The sequence below is a fragment of the Trichomycterus rosablanca genome, chromosome 2 (genome assembly GCF_030014385.1).
Source record: "Trichomycterus rosablanca isolate fTriRos1 chromosome 2, fTriRos1.hap1, whole genome shotgun sequence".
In the NCBI taxonomy this organism is placed as follows: Eukaryota; Metazoa; Chordata; class Actinopteri; order Siluriformes; family Trichomycteridae; genus Trichomycterus; species Trichomycterus rosablanca.
The window spans coordinates 947,501-971,346 of NC_085989.1; the positions used below are offsets into that span (position 1 = coordinate 947,501).

Genomic DNA, 23,846 nt, shown 5'->3' on the forward strand with positions numbered 1-23,846 from the left:
AAAAAAAATAATAATAATTAATAATGACAATAAAAAATAAAAAAAAATTAATAATAAAAATAATAATGATAATAATAATAATAATAATAACAATAATAATAAAAATAATAATATTTAATAATAATAATAAAAATGATAATAATAATAATAATGATAATAATAATAATAATAATAATAAATAATAATAATAATAATTAATAATAATAATAAAAATAAAAATTATAATAATAATGATAATAATAATGATAATAATAATAATAATAGTAATAATAATAATTAATAATAAAAATAATAATGATGATAATAATAATAAAAATATTAATAATAATAATAATAAAAAATAATAATAATAAAAGTAATACTGACATAAATCTATTACCTTTTTATTTCCTCACATATGTCAGGAACAGTTTAGCTCTGTAGTCTGTATGAACGATGCTAAACTCTTAGCCACAAGCTTTTGTTACTTGTTAGCTACATTAGCATTTAGCTCCCGTGCTAAAAACACTAAAAAGCAAACCAAAATTGTTCAGCAGGTGGATTAAATGCATGTAAATGGATTTAAAAGTATTGGGACATCCCTTCTAATTATTGAATTCATGTGTGTCAGCCACAACGGTTGCTAACAGGTGTAATAAATCAGTTATATCACTTTTAATGTTCTTAATCACAATAATCACAATTATGTTCTTTTAACTTTGCAGCAACAGTTTAGGGAAGGCCCCTGAACTGGTTTTCTCCCTCCGGTCTCTTATTTCTAGTTTTCATGTGACTTTTCTTTGTTTTTAAAGCAAAATGATATTTTAATTCATTTATTTTTTTATTTATTTATGTATTTTTTTTTACAGCGGATCCACTGAAGCCTGAAATTGTTTGCTGTTTATTATACGTGCAGAAGAAGCTCCGTCCATATTTTTATGTTCCTTCTCAGCTGGGGGTGAAGGTGACCCGGTCAAGCCACTCAGAACCCCTGGATTGGTTCACACTGTCGGTCCAAAGCTAAACACTATATGAGCAAAAGTATTGGGACGCCCCTATTGATCTTTAAATTTAATGTGTTTCAGCCTGGTGTAATAAATCTGCAGGGACAGTTTAGGGAAGGTCCTTTCCTGTTCCAGCCCTATAAAGACATGAAGAAAATCTTGGTGTCCTGCACAGAGCCCTGACCCCAGCCCCACTCATCAGCTCTGGGATGAACCGGAACACCGACTGATCGATCAGCGCCCAGCTATAGAAATACCCTCACCTTTTGTACTACTGAACCGGCACAAATTCACACAGACACACTTCAAAATCTTGTGAAAGATCACACAGGGTCGCTCTGTTTAAATACATCTTGTTTTTAAATGGGATATAGTGTGTATGTGTGTGTATGTTTGTGTATGTGTGTATGTGTGTATGTGTGTGTGTGTATGTGTGTGTGTGTGTGTGTGTGTGTGTGTGTATGTGTGTGTGTGTGTGTGTGTGTGTGTGTAAAAGTATAAGCTGTAAAAAAAAGAAGCTTTTCTGCCATCTGCAGTTTTTTACTCGTCGCTGCATCCAAATGAATTTATTTGCTCTTTTTGGCTTTTTTTTTTTTTACTGTCAGCTGGTCAGGGTCACAGTGGGTTGCCATATGGAATCACTGGCCATGAGGCAAGTATACACCCTGATCAGGGCACCAGTGAATTTAACTGGCATTTAACTGGCAAGCAAAACATGTCTTTATAGAAACACCCTAGCAACCACTAAGTACAACAACCATACACACTGTATCAACAGCATAGCAGCACCCAAGCAACCACCTAAAGTACTATAACATCCAGTTAGCAACATCCTTCCAACCACCTGGAACTCTGTACTAACCCTTGCATTAACCTAGAAAGCAAATGCCATATCATCTTCATAGAAACATCATAGCAACCACCTGATTTACCATAGCAACCACTAAGCAACATCCTAGCAACCACATAGAACATCACAGCAGCAACCGACTTTTACACTGTAGCAACACATTCACATGTATATTTTCTGTAGTAAATGCACCATGATAGAGCTGCTGTATTATTATAATGATCAAATATAATATTAAATACAATTAAACACAAGTGTATTAGTACATGTATTACAGTGCTCCACGTGTCTGCCACAGAGAGCCGTACTGCGTACATAAGCTCCATGTGACTCACACAGTCGTCCGGACCAGTCCCGGAGATCGCATATATTAGGGACAGCGGAAATAAACGCCATCCGACCTTCCCTCCCTCAAACACGTTTGTTCGGACGCCCGGCCAGGTACAATGTATTTATACCGTTTCATCAAATCAGGTTTCCTCACAGTTTATTTATTTATTAAATCACTTCTGAAGGATGAAACACAGATGATGTTTTATTTTTATTTTATTAAAACAAGAGAACGATGAAAAATTCTGTGGCATTTTTTAACCATTTCAACACACCAGTATGTAGCTCGTTCTGCACCGTCAAACCCGTCAGATCCTTTTTTATTATTTTATTTAATCTTTTACTTTAATACAATAATAATAAAATAAAATCTCGTCTCAGCCTTTACTCGTCACCCAGATCCATATAAAATTACTTTTATTTGTTTTTAGCTCGTTGCATATCAAGATTCACAATCTCAATATAAATTCTTACAATAAATGTAATTTTTTTATTATAATAATTATAATAATAATAAAAGAACAAATACAAAAAAAGTGGGGAGGGAAACAGAACGATCAGAACAGACTCCCGGTCCAGTCGAGGGTCCGAGGCCGAGCGTCACGTCCACATGCATCAAACACCGAAACTCCCCGAGCGACGGAGCTTTTACTGAAACATGCTCGGACGTGGGAGCGCAAAACACCTTCAGATTCAACATGCCTGATTTTAGAGGAATGTAAACCAGGAGGACGAGTGGAAAAACAACACAGCGCCCCCCTGTGGACACGAACTGACGTGGACGGGTTCGGGAATAAAAAAATAAATCGATCAAATCAAGTCAAACGGAGCAACATTTAACGTGTCTGTCGCTTCTCCGGACCGGTAATGATCAGACTCACATACGAGGGTGGTGTGATTTACACCACACGCTCAAAAGTATTTGGACGCCACTTCTAATCAGCGCATTTCAGATCCAAGCGAGCGTGCCTCTGAAGCGCTCAGGGAACGTTTCGACCCCGCTAGATCCGACCAGGGTCGCCCGTAAGCACCACCAACATCTAGTATTAACAACAGCTCAGCCGTAGCGCTGCACAGGCTCACGGAACATTACAGCGCTCACTACCGGATTCCAAACCCAGTCAGGGAACAGCAGCACGAGCAGACTGGGCTCAGCCAGATCTCACGCCAGACGTTCCAGAGAGCCGGCGGCAATAGTTTGGGGAATACTGTTTCCTGACCTTAATACCATCCGACACTATCGGAACGAACTCGCCCCCAGTGCCTGAATTTCTGCCGTCGGCAGTTGTGTTCCAAAATCTTCCCAGAAGAGTGAAGATCCCATCACGGCTCCACCTCCAAACGCACTCCTTTAACCTGCTTAAGCTACGGGGGACTAAAAGTGGCACCCAGTCCTAAAAATACCGTCATTATTCCTGATGATTTTTTTTATTATTATTTAAATTGTTTTTTTTTCTTATTCTGTAAAAATCCAGAAATACGACGACGATCACGTTTCATCTCGGTCGCGAGTCACTTTCACAGAAAAGCATGCAGCGGCGATTTTTATTAAAAATACTTTAAAACCAACATTACACAACATCTGATCCGGAACAGCGCTCGTCTCCGATCGTCTATTTTTATTTTTATTTGTTTATTTTTTCGCTAGTAGCAGCTCTGAAGGAAATACGTCGTTTTTTTTTGTCAGTACTTTGCAAACATGCACGGAAACGCACGACTTTCCAAAATACGATCAGACTGGAACACAAACACGCTTCCAGATTTGTTGAGCTTCTTTTATCTTTACTTTTTATTTCTTTTTTTAACGTTAGCTCACGGCTTTTTTGTCGTCGGCGTGGCTCAAAACATCGACGTCGTTCTAAAAATGAAAATAAAAGCGTAAAGTTTGTCGTTCTGTTATTATCGACTCGCGTGAGCTTGGTTTTATTCCCTCAATCCGTCTCCCAAAAAAACCCTCCGTCTCTCACACGTGACCCGACGGCCACGCCTTTTTTTTACAAACGGAAACAAAACGGCAGGTTCGTCTTCTCTTCCTGTCACCCGCGCTCTGCTGGGCGAGGTTCGGGGGGGGTGGAACACCCTCCGCCGTGGTGAACCCGAGTGCCGGGCTCCCGCGCCCCTCCTTCCTTCCTTTTTTCCTTCGTACTCCCAGTTTGGCGGCGGCGGCGGCAGAGGGCGGCGCTCGGCGTCTCCGGCGCTCAGCCCCTCTGCGGGGCGCGGCGTGAAGCATGCAGCGGACGTCTCGTCGCCGTGGGTTACGAGCGAGCGTTGGGTTTGTCGCCGCCCCCCTCGGGAGCTCTGCTGCTCAGGGGGGCTAGGGTGGGGTCCACCAGCGAGGTGGGGGGGAAGAGTTTGTACCAGCCGATCACCATGTTGGTCAGCTCCAGATCGTCCAGCAGGATCTGGGCCGCGCCCATGAAGGACTTGTGGTCCATGCGGCCGTAATCTCCCCACACGATGATCTGAGGAACAAGAACAATAAAACACTGCTCACAGTCGAGCAAGCTTTACATCACAGTGCGTTTAGAGGCTCTGCTTTAAATTAAACGCTGAGTGGAATTTGTTGGAATGAAGAAACAGGAGCAGGAACTAAACCCCATACAGCTGTAAAGCCTGCTCGACTGTGGACAGTCTCAGACATCATTTTTTTGTATTTCTTGGATTTCACCTGGATCATGTGGACACATTTTCCTCCATCAATAGATGATAGTTTAAGTTTTCTTTCTGACCCTGGTATAGAGACCACTGTTCCATGTATATTTGAACAGGCGTGGGTGCAGTCAAACTAGCCCTATTTATATTTGTATCAATTTAGTCATACCCAGTTCTTCATTCTGTATCCGCATCCTCTAGCACAACCCAGATCTCATCAACATGTGTCTGATCTGAACCGCTTCTTATCACCTGCCAGTGTTCGGGTCCCTGCGGAGAGCCGTATCGCGTACTTGTGACTCACACAGACGTCCGGACCAGTCCCGGAGATCGCATATATTAGGGACAGCGGAAACAAACGCCATCCGACCTTCCCTCCGTTAAACACGCCCGATTTGTGACTGTGTGGACGCCCAGGAAGGTCGGCAGCTCTACTGAGACTGGAACTGGCGAGTGTTCCGACACTCCAGAGTGGTTTGTAAACACATTACACCTTTGAGATCCAGGGTTCGAATCTCACGGGTGCTATCGGCCGGTCGGTCTGGAGTCCACACAGACATGATCAGGTCAAACAGCCTAGTCATTGTGAGGTGCACTTGTCAGTGCAGGTCCCAAAACCGTGCAGTGGTAGCTCAGTGGTTTAGGTACTGGACTAGTAATCTCAGGGTTGCTGGTTCAAGCCCCACCACCGCCGGCTTGCCCCTGTTGGGCCCCTGATTAAGGCCCTTAACCCTCAATTGCCTAAATTGTCTTCAGTCAGAACTGTAAGTGCCATAAATGTAAACATAAAAACTGAGATCCGCTGTGGCCACGCCTAAATACAGGAGCAGCCGAATCAATGAGTGTGAGGGGCATGTGAGGGGCGTGTGAGGGGCGTGTGAAGGGCGTGTGAGGGGCGTGTGAAGGGCGTGGCCGGTGCTCACCTGTAACACTTTCCCCTCAGGACTCTCCTCAAACTGGAGCTGCTGCTGATAAAGAGGATCCAGAGTTTTCCTGGCCAGTCGGGTTTTCTTCTTATTTATACACTTGCCGTTATCCAGCAGGTAAACCTTCACATACGGGGCTACAGAACAATAACACGTAGTTTAGTCATAACCAGTTCCTCTTCCTCTGCTGGAGACCCCGATGGTTTACGGGGAGGGTATATTCTCCTGACACGCCCTCCCTCCAACACGTGAGCACTCCACTGACCCCTTCTTATCTCCCTGTACTTTCACCATAGTTACTAACTAACCAGCACTTTAAGAGTTGCTCTAAAATAGTACTAGTTGTACTAGTTGAAACAGTAATACCAGTAGTACTAGTTGTACTAGTATTAACAATAGTACTAGTTGTACTAGTAATACCAGCAGTACTAGTTGTAACAGTAGTTCTATATGTAACAGTAATAACAGTAGTACTAGTTGTACTAGTAATAATAGTACTAGCTGTACTAGTAGTAACAGTGGTACTAGTTGTACTAGTAATACCAGCAGTGCTAGTTGTAACAGTATTTCTATATGTAACTCTAATAACAGTGGTACTAGTTGTACTAGTAATAAAAGTAGTAGTAGTTGTACTAGTAGTAACAATGGTGCTAGTTGTACTGGTAATAGCAGCAGTGCTAGTTGTAACAGTATTTCTAGTTGTAACAGTAATAACAGCACTACTAGTTGTACTAACAACAACAGTATTACTAGTTGTACAAGTAGTAACAATGGTACTAGTTGCAATAGTTGTACCAGTAGTACTAGTTGTACTAGTAGTAACCACTGTACTAGTTATACTAGTAATAACAGTAGTGTTCTCTGTTCAGTGCCCAGTTTGAACCCCCCCTCCCCCCAGCTTCCCCCCAGGTAAAAGCTGGCATGTGCTGAAGACCCGCTGGCATCATTACCTGGTGTCTGTTTGTTGCCCGGTTTGCCCACCAGCCCCCTGGCACGAATCACCTCCACATCCAGTCGCTCCTTCCTGTGCACCATACCGATCTGAATATCACCTGAGGGACGACAGGGACAGACAACATTGTACTAACAGTTTAGGGAAGGCCTGATCGTTCCTCTCCCATTACGACGGTGCCCCTGTGAGGTCCTTACAAAACAGGGTTTAACTAAATGGACACAAATTCCCACGGACGCTTTCCAATAAATTCCTTCTGAAACGTCACTCACCCATCGGAGGCGTGGCTAGCGTCTGGCGTCCGGCGAGCTGGGCGGGGCCTAAACCGTCCAAAAACTCAGTGAACTGACTGTCGGTGGAGATTTTAACACCCGGAAAAATCAAACTGCAACACAAACACAGAACACACACACACACACACCAGTCACTCCATCAGAGGGACATGAAACATGTGAACCTGCACATACATGATCTACATACACACGTACAATCTCACACACACTACAGGGGCAAAAGTATCCGGACGCCTGACTGTGAGCTGATAATAATAATAATAATAACAGTAGTAGAAGAAGCAACAGTAAGAGCAATATTAGTGATAGTAATACTAGTAGTACTACTTGTAACAGGAGTTTTAGTTATAACAGCTTTAACAGTAGTACTAGTTATAAGTTGTATTAGTTATACTAGTTGTAACAGTAATACTAGTTGTACTTGTTGCATCAGTAGTACTAGTACTAGTTGTACTAGTACTGTAGTATTAGTAATACTAGTTGTCATAGTAGTGCTAGTTATAACAGTTGTATTAGCTATACTAGTTGTACTAGTTGTAACATTAGTACTAGTTATAACAGTTGTAACAGTGGTGCTAGTTATAACAGTTGTATTAGCTATACTAGTTGTACTAGTCGTAACATTAGTACTAGTTATAACAGTTGTAACAGTAGTACTAGTTATAACAGTTGTATTAGTTATGCTAGTGGTACTAGATGTAACAGTAGTACTAGTTGTAGTACTAGTACAGTAGTATTAGATATACTAGTGGTACTAGTTGTAACAGTAGTGCTAGTTATAACAGTTGTAACAGTAGTAGTAGTTATAACAGTTATATTAGTTATTCTAGTGGTACTAGATGTAACAGTAGTACTAGTTGTAACAGTAGTACTAAGTGTAACAGTAGTAATAGTTTTAACAGTAGTACCAGTAGTACTAGTTGTAAAACTAGTTTTTGTAGTACTAGTTATAATACTAGTACTAGTTGTAACAGTAGTACTAGTAGTATTAGTTGTAACAGTAGTATTAGTTGTAATAGTAATAACAGTTGTACTAGTTGCAACAATAGTATGAGTTATACTAGTAATACTAGTAACAGGAGTAATTTTCGTACTTTCCCGGTTTGGGCTTCTCGTTCTCGTCCGTCGCCTCTTTGCTCGGTTGGCGCGTCATTCTGCTCTTCATCTCGATGGCTAAACCCGTCTCAACACTCCTCTGTATCGCCAACCGTACCGGCTTCTTCTTCTTCCCCTCCTCTGATGGAGAAACACAAAGCAGAGGGTGTCACACTCACACACTCACACACACACCCAAACGCTACACTATAAGTGGTTATTAGGCGGTTGTTATGAGTCAGTGATTGCTAGGTTGTTGCTAGGTTGTTGCTAGATGGTTGACAGGGTGTTCCAGGTGGTTGTTAGGGTATTAATGTTTTAAGCAGCATCTGTATTAGTTTGTTTAAATCTTTTCTTACCCTTCGGATCGAGCTGCGACGTGCTCTGGCTCTTCTTGCCCAGACCCACCATGGCGGCCATCTTGGCACCGAAGCTGGAGCGCCTCTTCTTGTCGTCCTCGTCATCGTCGTTGCGGCCGAGCGAGCACATCTCTCCCCCCACGCTGGAACTCTTGGTGATGTTGGAACCCGGAGTCGCCGTCTGAGCCCTGCGTTTCATTTTGGACGTAAAGTCACTGTCAGAGACGCAGCAAAACCCAGGACCAGAGGAGAAGAGAGGAGGAGGAGAGGAGGAGGAGGAGAAGAGGAGGAGACAGAGACAGACAGAGAGAGAGAGGAGGAACAGGGTTCAGCGACAGGATTTAGGACAGGGTACAGGGTCAGAGGTACAGGGTCAGAGGAAACTACGCTGAACATCTGCTGAGATCTGGAGCTCAAGAGTTTAATGGATTCCCCCCCCAGCTATCAGCGGCTGTGTTGTGCTTATGAGGGCGTAGTTGTGATGATCGTTGTGGTGGTGATGAGGGTGTGGCTGTGGTGTAAGGGGGTGGTTGTGGTGATGAGGGCGTGGGGTTGGGGGCGTGGTTGTGGTGATTTGGGCATGGCTGTGGTGATGAGGGAGTGGTGATGAAGGTGTGGGTGTGGTGATGAGGGTGTGAGTGTGATGAAGAAGGCGTGGATGTGATGATGAGGGTGTGGTTATGGTGATGAGGGCGTGGTTGTGGTGATGAGGGTGTGGTTGTGGTGATGAGGGTGTGGTTATGGTGATGAGGGCGTGGTTGAGGTGATGAAGGCATGGGAGTGGTGATGAAGGTGTGGTTGTGGTGATAAGGGTGTAGTTATGGTGATAAGGGCGTGGTTGTGGAGATGAGGGTGTGGTTGTGGTGATGAGGGTGTGGTTGTGGTGATAAGGGTGTGGTTATGGTGATGAGGGCGTGGTTGTGGTGATGAGGGTGTGGTTGTGGTGATGAGGGTGTGGTTGTGGTGATAAGGGTGTGGTTATGGTGATAAGGGCGTGGTTGTGGAGATGAGGGCGTGGTGAGGGCGTGGTTGTGGAGATGAGGGCGTGGTTGTGGAGATGAGGGCGTGGTGAGGGCGTGGTTGTGGAGATGAGGGCGTGGTTGTGGAGATGAGGGAGTGGTGAGGGCGTGGTTGTGGTGATAAGGGTGTGGTTGTGGTGATGAGGGCGTGGTTCAGGATCTACTCTACGTTTCTACACTAGGGTTTAGTGATGGTGACCTGGCAGCTTCTTCGTCCTGTTTCACCTCCTCCTCAGACCTCTCGCCTCTCTGTTCTGCTCCCTCCGTCACCCCCTCCGTCACCCCCTCTGTTACCCCGTCCAACACCCGGTCCAACAACTCATCCAACACCCCAATCAACACCCCGTCCTCGCCCTGAGAATGACTCTGCTGTGGCAGCGCATTAGCACGACTGTTCATGTATATATATATATATACAATACACACATATACACACATATATACAATACACACATATACAGTACACACACATACACACATACACACACATATACACACACATACAGTACACACACACATACACACATATACACACATATATACAATACACACATACACACATATACAGTACACACACACATACACACACACATACACACACAAATACACATTCATACATAAACACACACAAACGCACACATACACACATATATATAATACACATATACAGTAAACACACACACACACACACACACATATATACAATAGACACATATACAGTAAACACACACACACACACACACACATATATACAATAGACACATATACAGTAAACACACACACACACACATATATACAATAGACACATATACAGTAAACACACACACACACAGAGGCCGAGAGGAAGCATGCAGTAGAGAGAGGAGATGAGAGTGAGCGCGTGCAGAACAAAACACTTCAAATTATTATAAAACAAAAATATAGAACAAGAAATAAAACCAATATTTAACATCAGTGTGAAAATCCACCTCACATTTACTCACATCTTTACATTAAACCTTTACACTGATTTAATAACGATTATTTTTGGAACTGGACGTCCGAGCTGCTCTCGGTCAGGGTGTCCAGATACTTTTGGTCGTATGTAGAAGGTTAAATGTATGAGATGTGAGTAAATGTGAGGTGAATAGTTTTGTGATGGAAACCCTTGACCCCTCTGTGAAGGTTCAGAGGTGAAACTCTTCCACCCACCTGATTTTGCGGTTGGCACGTGCCCTCTCGGACTGGACCGACATGTAGCTGGCGTTACTGAGCCGAGACGTGCTGGACATGGCAGAGACGTCGCTAACGTCACTGTCCGAGGACTTCATGGATAAAGTGTCCATCCCTCTCTGCAGAGGAGAGCAAGAGGAGTCAGTTCAGGTCTCACCCAACATCAAACCTTTATACTCACTGGTACAGAACTGGGATTTACTGGGATTGTTGGGATTTACTGGGATTGTTGGGATTTACTGGGATTGTTGGGACTATTGGGATTTGCTAAGATTTATTGGGATTGTTGGGATTTACTGGGATTGTTGGGATTTACTGGGATTGTTGGGACTATTGGGATTTGCTAAGATTTATTGGGATTGTTGGGATTTACTGGGATTTGTTGGGTGCAGCTGATCGCTTCTTTTCACCCGTCAGGACCGGCACAGCGAACCACGCAGGCGTCTCGATCGACCAGCAGGGGTCACACTTACACCATTCAGCCATGGTCCCCTACAGTCACACAGCCAATGACGTGTCTGTGTAGGCGCCCGGCCGGCTGATAGCAAAGTTAGGATTCAGACTCAAGTGCTGGAGATCGCAGCACTGGTGGGTTAGCACGTTTCACCACTGCGCCACTCGAGCACCCACATGTTTTTATTTATTTATTAATTAATCATTTTATTTTATTAATTTGTACAGGGGATGAAGTAGGAGTGTACGTACCCTGGAGGGATCCTTCAGAGAACCTGAAAAACAAATAAAAACATTAAAAACATTAAAAACATTTCACTATTATTATTACTGAGTGTTTTTATCAAAATCATAAATAAAATAGACGCATGAATTACATCATGTGGTGGAAAAACACTTTGATTGGATTATGAGTAGAAAAGAGTTTTATTCCGGTCTGCAGAGAAGGATCACAACAGAACCTCTGAGAGTGTGATAAGAGGGGAAGGAAAATAATCACCCTGTATACTCCCATCACACTCCCATAACAGAGACTTCTAAGCTAGAACTTAGAAACTGGTCTAAATCAGCTAGAACTGAGTTTTAGACATCATAAAATGTAACTGACGCACTTCTTGTCACGTACGCCACTTTCTACTAACATTCCACTGTATCAGTATTCTTGGAATATTGGAATATGACTATTGGGAATCATGCCCTAAGCATATCTACAGGTTCTAAGTATTGCTTGATTATGTATGAATCGTTCTAGTGTACATTTTACTTCTTGCTTTTATGAGCTGATTTTTACATGTTCTGAGTTTGGGTAGTGCAGCAGTTTTGAGAGTGTGAGAGGTGGAGGAACACAGAGAGTAGGGTGTGGTCTTCAGTGTGTATTAAAGCTCAAAGATGGAACTCCTAGTGTAGGTGATATGTGTGTGTATATATATAACATATGTATTTATAAAAGTGAAAACAATTCCACAGACGTTGGGATCAGTCGTGGACACGGGCGTGTTCTCCTCGTCCCCTGGTGAAGGTGGTGAGATGTTGCAAAAGTTATAAAGGTTTTTGTGTTCAGTTCCGCCCCCTAATGGTTGACATTAGCTGGCGTGAGCGGAGTAGAAGCTCCCATCATGCCCTGACAGCGTTCTACATCACCACTATGTATAAAAATATACAACAATCTCATTTCTGCTCTCAAAACTATTAATTACCTGCGTCTCCGTTCTCTGTTACTGCATCAACTGAGCGGTGGTGAGAATAACATGCAGAACAGGGTCAGAAATACACATGTGAGGTGTGGAAACACACACACACACACACACACACACACACACACACACGGCATAACGTCTTTATCTTCCACAGAATCAATAAACAATCATTTGTAGAAGCTGATAAAAGTTCAACATCAAAACTTCACTGCAACAGAAAACACACACACACACACACACACACACACACTACAGAAGCTAAAGCTAACTAATAACAGAGCCCTGGGGTCAAAGGTCAAGCTACATGGCCCATAATGCACTTCATACCAGAGACTTTCCTCTGCTGGTCCTCCCACGTCACCTCTGATACAGCACAGAGACACCAAGATACAGAGCTTTAGTCACGGACAAGCATGCTAATGCTAACGCTATACACACACACACACACACACACACACACACACTCACATCTACACACACACATATCTACACACACTCACACATCTACACACACACATATCTACACACACTCACACATCTACACACACACACTCATCTACACACACACACACACACACACACATCTACACACACTCATATCTACACACACACACACACTCATATCTACACACACACACACACTCATCTACACACACACACATACACACACTCACTTACATCTACACACACACTCACATCTACACACACACAGACCTACACACACACACACACACACACATCTACACACACTCACTCACATCTACACACACACACACTCACTCACATCTACACACACAGACCTACACACACACACACACACACACACACCACACACTCACTCACATCTACACACACACACACACTCACTCACATCTACACACACACTCACTCACATCTACACACTCATTCACATCTACACACACACACACACACTCACATTACACACACATTCACATCTACACACACACACACACACACACACACTCACTCACATTACACACACATTCACATCTACACACACATCTACACACACAGACCTACACACACACACATCTATACACACACTCACACAGTTACACACACACACACCTTCACACACACTCACACATCTACACACACTCACATCTACACACACACACACACACTCACACACTCGCATCTGCACACACACTCACTCACATCTACACACACACACACACACACTCATCTTCACACACGCACACTGTGTGAACTTGCCTTTCCGCCCGTTCACAGGTGGGGGTGATACAGACTTTTCTTCAGTTTCTTAACATGATGCCAACACACACACACACACACACACACACCCACACACACAGATGGTTAGGAAGAAATGAGGCATTACAATGACACAACACACACACACACACACACACAAGAAAATTGAGGCATCACAATGACACACCAAGCTGAAAAACACTATTGAAGTCTTGACACACACACACACACACACACACACAGACACACACACACAGAGAGACACACACACACACTGGCACACCTGGCACTGTGGGTGGTGCTGTAGACAGGGCTGATGCAGGTTCTGAAGTTAATGAAGGGGCGGGGCCCGGTTCAAAGACTGAGTTCTGTCCTAGGGGCGGGGCTGATGTAGGAGGCTCCACCCCCACTGGAGCTTTGATGATAAAAGTTACAAAAATGACAAAATAATGAAAATTAAGATGAAAAAAACATGAACGTTAAAACGTAACAGATGAAAATATGAGTGAAACTGTGCGGTGTGTGTTGTTATATATGCTATATGGCCTAAAGTATGTGGACACCTGGTTGAGATCAGGTGTTCCAGCCACACCCGTTACTAACAGGTTCTCGTTCCATAATCACATGGTTTGATGGGTCTGATGTGATGGAGCTACACTGGCCTGCACAGAGCTCAGAACTCACTAATGTAATTCTAACTGAATGAAAAACAGGCGTCCAAGTACTTTTGGCTATTTAGCGTCCTGTATTATTAGAACGAGCAGAGACAGTGAACACACACCAGTATAAAATGCACCCAGATCTCACCGTTCACACTCCAGTTACTCCCATTACCACCATCCCACCATCCAGACTGGATCAGATCTCAACCAACTCATTAAAACAACTCAAACTGCTGCTCTGTGGCAAACTAAATAACATCTAAATAAACTAAATAACATCTAAATAAACTAAATAACATCTAAATAAACTAAATAACATCTAAATAAACTAAATAACATCTAAATAAAATTCTAGTGTGGAAGGAAAAGAATCGAGCGCTGTGCACTACATCTGCTCAGGGGTCCTGGGGTGGTCAGGTGGTCCTAAAAAGGTCCTATCATGGTGCTACACAGAGAGCAACAAAGCTGCTGGAGTCACCAAACTACACCAAGCAGCAGAAAGAAACAAGAGCAGCATCACACACACACACACACGGTCGGGATTTAAACCTAGAAGTTCACAGCAGCACACAGCAAGCCACACCTACATACATACATACACACCTTCATAGTGCCCCATCAGACCATCTCCATCTGAAAACACAGGGGTGAGGAGCAAACACCACTTACTACAGAGGAGCAGTGGACTCATTCATTCATTCTTATAGTTATATATTCATTCATTCATTCTTATTTTTAAATATTAATTACTTAATTTATTTATTTATTTATCTATTTCTTTATTTGTTCATTTATTAATTCATTTATTCTTTCATTCATTTATTTTCTAATTTATTTATTTATTCATTTATTTATTTTTTCCTTTATTTATTTATTTATTCATTTATTTATTTATTTATTTATTTATTTATTTATTTATTTATTTATTTATTTATTTATTTATTTATTTATTCTTTCATTTATTTATTTATTTATTTATTCTTTTATTCATTCATTCATTCTTTTATTTTTTAATTTTTTTATTCATTTATTCCTTTATTTATTCATTCATTCATTCATTCATTTATTTTTTAATTTATTTATTCATGTATTCATTCATTTATTCTTTCATTCATTTATTCATTCATTTATTTAAATATTAATTATTCATTCATTCATTTATTTATTCATTTATTTATATATTTATATATTCATTCATTTATTCATTCATTCTTATACTGTATTTTAATAATTCATTTATTCTTATATTTAAATATTTGTTCATTTATTCTTATATTTATTTATTCATTCATTCATTTATTCTTTCATTCATTTTTAATAGCCACTTAATCCTGGTCAGGGTCATGGTGGGCCTGGCTACTTTGTAGTCTAAGTTGCCAGATTTCAGCCACAGCAAACTCAAACATGAATATACACTGTATGGATAAAAGTATTGGGACGCCTCTTCTAATTATTACGTTTATGTGTTTCAGATGTGACGCAGAGCACCGGACCCACCCCGATAAACCACTACAGCTAACCTACTCACTTCTGTCCACGGAGCCTTTGGGAGGGACCTGCGGGAGCTGCCGGCCCCGTCTCCCAGACACCGGGGTGCTGGTGGGGCTCGTCTGGACCGACCCGGCGTGGGGATTCGCCCTGGAGGACAAACACAAGCGTTTAATCGAGGATTCGATCCAAATCGAGCACTTTGATGTGAGCAGAGCAAAGAAGAGCAACAATTATAAACATCACAGATCAAAACATTTATTTCTATTCTGTTCATTAAGATCATGAAATAAAAACATCAATGTTTACAGATTTAGGTTAAACAGTTACAGACTTTTGTGACGGGCGCGTGAGGAACAACACCAGGAACCAGGACTTCGTTTGCACTGTAGATGAAAGGAAGTTCCAGGCACCAGCACCCATCTGAACTCCACATATGGTACCAGACGGGCGCATGTGGCGGCGCATGTGCCATCGGTACATATGATGCAGTCAGGTGCATCTGAGCTGCTGAACCGCAGTTACCAGCTCCGAAATGCACGAGGTGCACGTCCATCAAAAACCACAAACAATAAACAGCCTTCATAACACCTTCTGAGCATCAGGTACCTCAGATCAGGGTTTATCAAGCGACCCACATTTACCCACATTGACCCCGCCCACTTTTTAGTCCCGTCTTTTCCCACCCAGCAGACTATCGGCCGATTTTGTCTGCACTGTGGCCCCTGTTCTCAGAAGGTGTTGTGAAGTCAAAAACAGGAGCAACATCGACAAAGAGAGTTGACCAGAGCTCAGGACGGGCTGCATAAGCTGCAAGGAAAGGTGAGAAGCCGAAAGGTGAGGACGTCCTTTATAACCACCTTAGTGCAGCCCAAAAACAAAAATGGGGGGTAAGTGGGGGGTGGTGGGGGGTGGTGGGCGGTGGGGGGGAGCTGTTCAACACAAATAATGTTAGTACAGTCAAAATAAATAAAGAAACACGAGCAGAACAGAAAATGCCGACAGATGCCGAGAGCACACTATTATATTCCGAGAGAATATAACTAGTGTGTGTCGTCAAAACCAAGGAACCAAGACCAAGAGTTGGAACTACCACCATCACACTTCTAATCTACAAATGAAGAAAAAATCAAAGACAGAACTGTTACAGAACTGAACATAAATCACAGGCGGGCGAAGCAGGGTGGGGCGGGGGCGGGGCACGGCTCTGGGTTAGTCTCTGCGATTGGTCAGGATCACCTCGTTAAGGCAGGAGAGGGAGGGGCGGACCTCCTGGAGGGTATGGACGGCATGGACCTCCTGTAGGACGGTTCGGGCCGCTCGGTGGAGCGCGAGCGGCTGTAGAAGGGTCTGTCCATCATGGGCCGCTGGTCGGCCGACCTCGACCTGTAATGCCGCTCCGGCGTGGCGTGACCGTACCTGTGGAAGACGTTCGTTAAACGGGAAAACGAGCGCCGTCACAACCTGGAAGCTCACGCGGCTGCGAGGAATGCCAACAAGATCAAGACATGAAAACGAGAAAAAAATTATCAGAAATAATTCAGACTGAGCAGAGCAGAGCGCAGGTGGATCCCCTCATAGGAAGGAAAAGACATTTAAACCGTACAAGGATGCAGAAAAGTCAAAATGCTAAGTGTATTAGGTGCTATTTATTTGTCTACATTCTACACTGCGCTATCACAGCTAGCTTTAAGCTAGTGATTACCTCAAATCCTCCTCAAAACGTTCACAGCTAACAGGAAACTCTGGTCCTTCCTCCTCTCTACAGAGCAAAACAGAATGGACGCTATCGTCAACCGGCTCTCAATCAGACACGGAAGAAGTAAAATTAGAGGAAGCTAAAGCGTCTCTAGCGGTGTTTTGAATACTCCAGTCCATACGCAGGATTGATTCTGGGCTGATTGTGAAGGAAGCTTCCAAATGCAATTCCAGAACCTTAAAAGCTAGACGCGACAGCCACACGTCTGAAGGTTTTGAGGATCAGAACTGGTCTGCCTTCAAAGCAGCGCAGTCCACTTCACATCCCAGATCTTCCTACTGTTCCTGAGAAGATCTTCAGCCCTAACCTTCAAGATCAATCACAAAATACCAATGACAGTCCTCTCCAAGCTCAGCCTGACGGTGTTTGGTCCATGCAGCTGTCCCTGAGCAACCACAAGGTTTAGTGCTAGGTCCTCTTCAACTCCCTCTTCAACTCCCTCTCAGGATACTTGGATCTTGGCATGTCTGGTGGGCATCTCACCATTCTGAGCCTAGATTAGTTTAAAGTGGTACCATCATTTCAACAATTCATGCACAGGAGGCGCCAGTTGGTAGGGTAGAGGGTTCCGTCAAGCATAGTCATGCCGGCAGGTTCTAATAGTTCTAGCTCTCATTTCTGCTTTGACAACACCCCTTACCAAACAATCCCAGATCCATCCCGGGTATGGACTCAAGGGGGAAATGCCCTTAAATAATGATGTCAGCACTGAGGAACTGGGTTCTACGTGATGTTCTAAAGGTTTGGAGTTCCAAAATACCTCTCTGCATCTGTTGAAGGCTCGACTTCTATCTTGGGTAGAGTCCTACTGAATAAAGCAACCTCGATGTTAGAAATCCCACAAACAAGAGCACAAGAGCATGATGGGATGGAATAATGGCATGAGTAGTTTATGAATAGCAGTGACTTGTTGGGGTCTCAGGTTTTTGGGAGGGGTCTGATGGAAGAGCTTCCAAAGTAGAATCAATAAACTACCTGAAAAAACTCATAATCCCTCTTTGTCTCCCAATTTGGACATATTCAATTCTCCCTGGTGAGAAAGTCCCAGGCTAGCCCATGCCTCCTATTTCCTGAGGAACACTCTGGTCTCTTGGTAGTCAGGCAAGGAGGCGACTTCCAGACCAGCCTGGCCTTCCTCAGAAACGGTCGACTGTGTCTGTAGACTTGAACCTGGGTCTCCACGGCATACTGTGCCAACCGAGCCCTGTTCCCACCAAGTCCACACATTCTGGCACCCAGTTTTCTTTGGGATTAAAGTAAAAGGTTGTTTTGAAATCGTTGGCGTAAACCAGCAGAAAAAACGCGATATAGATAAGAAGTTCTAGCATAGAAGTTCTCCTGAGTACAGGATCAGAACGGACGCAGTAAACGCAGATGTACATGGTGTAGAATATTTGTCCTGTTTGTTGGTGTGTTCTCTTACCTGTGATCCTCACAGGATCCGTTCATGACGTGATCGGGCCACGGAGTGGGGGCGTGGCCGGGACCATTGTAATGTCTTAATGTGGAGGAGAAGAGCAAAATGAAGGGATGAAATGAACAGGTGAGTAAGCAGTACAGCATCATGTGTTCACATCACGTACGTTCAGCATCTTCTAGAATCGATCAATCAGGGTCCTAAAGGAGGGTTCGTTTACAGGTTTAAAATCAGAACATTAGCATCCCAAACCATGCTAACAGGGATTTACTACTCTTCTACGGTTTTACCTCTCTGGCGGGTCGTACGAGTCGCTGTAGACGGACATTCGTCTGTCCTGCCTCATCCTCCTGACCATAAAACAACGCTCAGTCAGAAAATCAAACACACCAATGTTGCTAACACTACTGAACACCAAACTGTACTCTCTTACACCACTGGACATCTACAGAACATCAGTCAGGGGGCGTGGAACTCAGAGTTGGGGCGGGAGCAGAGGAGGGGTAGAGTGCGGCTTCCCTAAACTTTCTGCTGAGGTCAAAGTCACACCAGGTACTTCACGAGAGGAGCTAACATCTTGGAAACGTTCTATTTAGTGGGTGAGAATAAAACCAAGAGCACTTCTGAGTACTCAAAGGTCCAATAAGGGACAAGTCTTAATCCAACTTGGCTACTGCCAATTCCCACAAACTACCTAACTATGTTTTCCTTATAGTCGATTAGCTTAGCATCTTAGCATGGCTTGGATGAACAGCTAATAACAGAACTCCAAGAACCAGCTTGTACCAATGATGTACAAACAATAAAGACAAACTACAGGCAACAATCGGTCAGAGATTCTTGATTCTGCTGCCAATGGCTGTTATTTGGACAGATTCCATTCCTAGCAAAATTGGCTTCTAGATACTTGTTGCAAGCTAGTGAAATGATCAAGACATCATAATTAATTGTCCAAAACCAAAAGTTGAATCCATTTCATGGCAGAAACAAAAGTTGCCGAGAGCTTGTCACTGCTAGTTCCCAATTTACCCCTCTGTCCTTTTGGCAGCATTCTGCCGCCTCAACGTTCTGCTTAGATCTTTGTAAAATTTGTACTTACTGGACCTTTATCGACTTGTAAAATATTTACTACGGTATAATTACAATTGAGCTGTGTGGTTATTTTAATGTCACCCAGTAAACGGTTCTCAAAAACAGCCTGTAAACCCAACTTTCCAGGGAATCAAAACTTGCTGGGCAAAGGCACCACAAGCTACTGTATTCATCACAACTACCCCAAAACACAAAAACGCACAACTACAACGGTTCGGCTACCTGTCCACACTATTGTACGCCCTTTCTGAGTAGCTTCTGGCCAACTTAGATGAACGTAATAGCTTCAGGGCATCTTCTCGATAGATGGGGTACAAGGGACTGCAAGGGCCACACAGATCAGAAAAGAGCGTCAGCTTTCTCCAAACTCTAATATTTCCAGGTATCAAATGTTGCAGGTGTTTACATTCTAAATTCAGCAGCAGGAGCTGGAACTGGTCCCAGCTTGTCCTCAAACACATTTCTATAGTTCCATTAATGGTACATCGAATCTGATGCTCAGGATTCGCAGCAGACTAACACCCTTCCACTACCTCTGAGACCTGAGCCTCAAGCTCGATTGCAGTCTGTCAGGTAGAAGCAGGATGGACGGTGGGTAGGAAAATGAGCTATGGGTCATGCTAGTGCCTCCCTGAGTTAGGATACCTGGGAGTTTCGTGGAAAGGCACATCATTGGCTAGATGTCTTGTGTTTCGTGTTCGATGAGGAGGATGAAATGAGTGTCTGAACGCAGGAGGGGTAAAGAGATGATTGGATAATCAGACGGAATGAAAAATGTGGAGACTTTCAAATAACACAAATAAAGATGATTAAATCTGTATAGTTTATATAAACTGCAGTGTGATGGTACTGTTACACATCAGAAACGTGGTAGTGTGGAGGTACAGTTGGTAAATGTTCCCTCAGGGGTGCAGTAGGGGTTCCTATGTTCCAATTACATACTTAATCTGGTGTTTTATGATTTGGGTAGAGGGGACATTAGAGTCCCCCTTGGTGCATTTCTTTTTGGATAGGTATGAACACAGTAATGGAACTTGGGTGCGGACCAACAGTCGCACCGAGTCCCTTGAGAGGAAGTGGTCTGGATTTGGATGTATGCAATTTCCTCCTGCACTTGCAACCTCTGCAGGAAGGCCGCAGACTAGCATTTGCCTCCTTCGACTTGTGAAGCCACGTGAGCAGCTTTATCCCACCTTCCTCCACCCTACACTATTACACTACTCACCCGACCCCTGTACCCAACTCACATACCCTACCTAAAAACACTACCCACTTACCCTACCCACCTGACCACTATAACCTACTCCCATACAGTACCCACATACCATACAACATACCCTTTGACCCCTCCCTACCCACATACACTACCCACATACCCTACCCATATACATTACACACATATACTTTCCTCTATATCCTACCCACATAGCCTACCCCATAACCTACTGACATACCCAACCTATATACCCTACCCACAAGACTTTCTCCTATATCCTACCCACATACCCTACCCCTATAACCTACCCACATTCCCTACCCATATACCCTACCCCTATATTCTACCCACATACCCTACAACATACCCTTTGACCCTTCCCTACCTGAAAACACTACCAACATACCCTACCCATATACACTACTCACATACCCTACCACATACCCTACCCCTATACCACCCCAAATTTTCTGAGATCATTTATTATTATGAGGATGATTTTGGATGCCGTTTTGAGTTTGGCACAAGTTGCATTCTTGATCAGCCCTGCGCTAAACAACATGGCTAATAACGTTCCTAAAGAAGCGCTTTCATTTCCTGCTGAAATTTTCAGAAAACCCTTGTCCAGTTTGTGGCCTGGATGTGATAGATGTATTGATTCAGCACCGTGAATACGATGTGGAACCTCAACCTGCATATCTTACACCAATCTGGTCTAGAAAACGAGGAACTGAGGGTCAAAATCTGAGACGCACTGGCAAAAAAAGTCTTTATATTTAAAATCCTGGCTTTATGTTACAACAGCAACCCAAAAAATACCTAAATTCTCCTACCTGGTTCATCAGAACTACGGTCTGTAATCAAACATGCTGGTAAGAGTCACGGTGGAGGAGGAACATTCAGCCCGGGTTCCTTTGGGTACACGGGGCTCCTGGTTTAGGAAACAGCAAGCAGCGTGCACAACGTACCTGTCGGGAGAGTAGCGGTCCTCAGAGGGTCGATGTCGAGGGCCGTAATGCGCCGCCGGTCCTCTAACGCCGTGATCTAAACTCCGACTGGGACAGAGAGCGGACGTGACGCTGAGAGACAGACGGACAGACGTGAACGCGCCGGTGCGTGGTGCCGTGCGGAAGTGCTCGTACCTGTGCGGAGGAGGGACGCTGGGAGAACGAGAACGATTCCGCATCGCGTCCGATCGAGAGCGGTGATTGGACGACATGACCTGCTCAGGAACCGACAGGGTGGAGCTCTGGAAGTCCCGGCCGTTGTGCCGATAATCTGCAAACACACGGGATTTTAACAGAGCCTCAGAGGTGCTTCGATAATCAGGTTTAACGAATTACACCAAAATAAGAAAGGGAACCTGATACGACGCCGATTCCGTCTTCACAGTCGTAGTCGGAGAATTCACTGTCGCTGATCCTCTGTGATCCTGCAGGACAGAGATCATTTTACATACACCCGTTAGGAACACGTCTACGGTCATAGCAAAGGTTCATTTGTTCAAACATTCTTCTGGGACCTTCTTGACACGAGTTGGTTGTGGTTGACGAATCAAATACGTCTGTCCGTGTCTGTTCTCCTAGACTTATCGTAGGCTATATCTAAGTCCCTACCTAATTCACGGCTGTGAGAGTCACGACACGGACCGTGAACCGAGCCTTTTCCCGAGTAATGTGCATAATTTGCGGTCAAGTGTCTCATGTTTACTGGTTAATCTGCTCTACAATGCATCCTGGGTCCGTGTACCTTTGGTCATTCATTTTTCACTTCAAATCCCAAAGTTGAAAAACGGGAAAACAAGGCGTTATTCGTTTTTCGTTTCAAGATAAAAAATCAAATAACAAACAAGCAGAAAATGAAAAACGGGGCGTATTTTAATTTTCCGAAATCAACATTTTCTGTCAGTTCAACCAGAAATAAACACACAAGGGTGTTCATCAAGAGTGTTCATCTCTTCCATCATCAATTGATCCCCTTCAGTTTGCGTACCAGCCAAACAAGTCCACTGAGGATGCCATTTCTATGGCTTTACACAATGCACTGACTCACCTTGACAACAAAAACTCCTACGTGCGGATGCTATTCATCGACTACAGCTCAGCATTCAACACCATAATCCCAATGAAACTCGCCACTAAACTCAACGACCTTGGACTCAACACCAATCTTTGCAATTGGATTTTGGACTTTTTATAGAGCAGACCTCAAGTGGTAAGGATTGGTGACCACATTTCCTCCACCCTGACTCTTAACACAGGAGTTCCACAGGGATGTGTTCTCAGCCCCCTCCTGTACTCTCTCTTCACTCATGACTGTGTTGCTAAACACAGCTCTAACATCATACTTAAGTTTGCTGACGACACCACTGTCCTGGGCCTCATCACGAATGGTGACGAGACGGCCTACAGAGAAGAGGTCAGAGAGCTGGCTGAATGGTGCAGCCACAGCAACCTTCACCTCAACATCAGCAAAACAAATGAGATGATTGTAGACTACAGGAAGCGGCAAGAGGATGAACACACCCCCTTGTACATCAGAGGAGCTGCTGTGGAACGAGTCAGGTCAACCAAGTTCCTTGGAGTACACCTCACTGATGACCTGACTTGGTCCCTCCACACTAAGTCAGTGATTAAGTCTGCTCGTCAAAGACTGT

General features: G+C 43.7%; 1 protein-coding gene across 3 annotated transcripts in view; it reads right to left on the reverse strand.

Annotated features, from left to right (window-relative positions):
- Positions 1 to 2,308: 2,308 nt before the first annotated feature.
- Positions 2,309 to 23,846, reverse strand: part of rims2b (regulating synaptic membrane exocytosis 2b) — a 54,161-nt gene continuing 32,623 nt past the window's right edge. The window contains exons 15-29 of one of the 3 annotated variants that reach the window (XM_063009380.1): positions 22,554 to 22,622; positions 22,327 to 22,468; positions 20,197 to 20,295; positions 19,173 to 19,223; positions 18,889 to 18,963; positions 16,946 to 17,125; positions 15,747 to 15,856; positions 11,377 to 11,399; positions 10,651 to 10,790; positions 8,441 to 8,655; positions 8,081 to 8,222; positions 6,966 to 7,078; positions 6,692 to 6,793; positions 5,739 to 5,878; positions 2,309 to 4,625 (exon numbers count right to left, since the gene is read on the reverse strand). In XM_063009380.1, coding sequence (XP_062865450.1) covers positions 4,419 to 4,625; positions 5,739 to 5,878; positions 6,692 to 6,793; positions 6,966 to 7,078; positions 8,081 to 8,222; positions 8,441 to 8,655; positions 10,651 to 10,790; positions 11,377 to 11,399; positions 15,747 to 15,856; positions 16,946 to 17,125; positions 18,889 to 18,963; positions 19,173 to 19,223; positions 20,197 to 20,295; positions 22,327 to 22,468; positions 22,554 to 22,622 — 1,808 coding nt within the window. In that variant the 3' untranslated portion in view covers positions 2,309 to 4,418. Of the gene's footprint in view, positions 4,626 to 5,738; positions 5,879 to 6,691; positions 6,794 to 6,965; positions 7,079 to 8,080; positions 8,223 to 8,440; positions 8,656 to 10,650; positions 10,791 to 11,376; positions 11,400 to 15,746; positions 15,857 to 16,945; positions 17,126 to 18,888; positions 18,964 to 19,172; positions 19,224 to 20,196; positions 20,296 to 22,158; positions 22,246 to 22,326; positions 22,469 to 22,553; positions 22,623 to 23,846 lie in introns of all 3 variants that reach the window. The other 2 variants (XM_063009371.1, XM_063009364.1) reach the window with 2 other exon arrangements.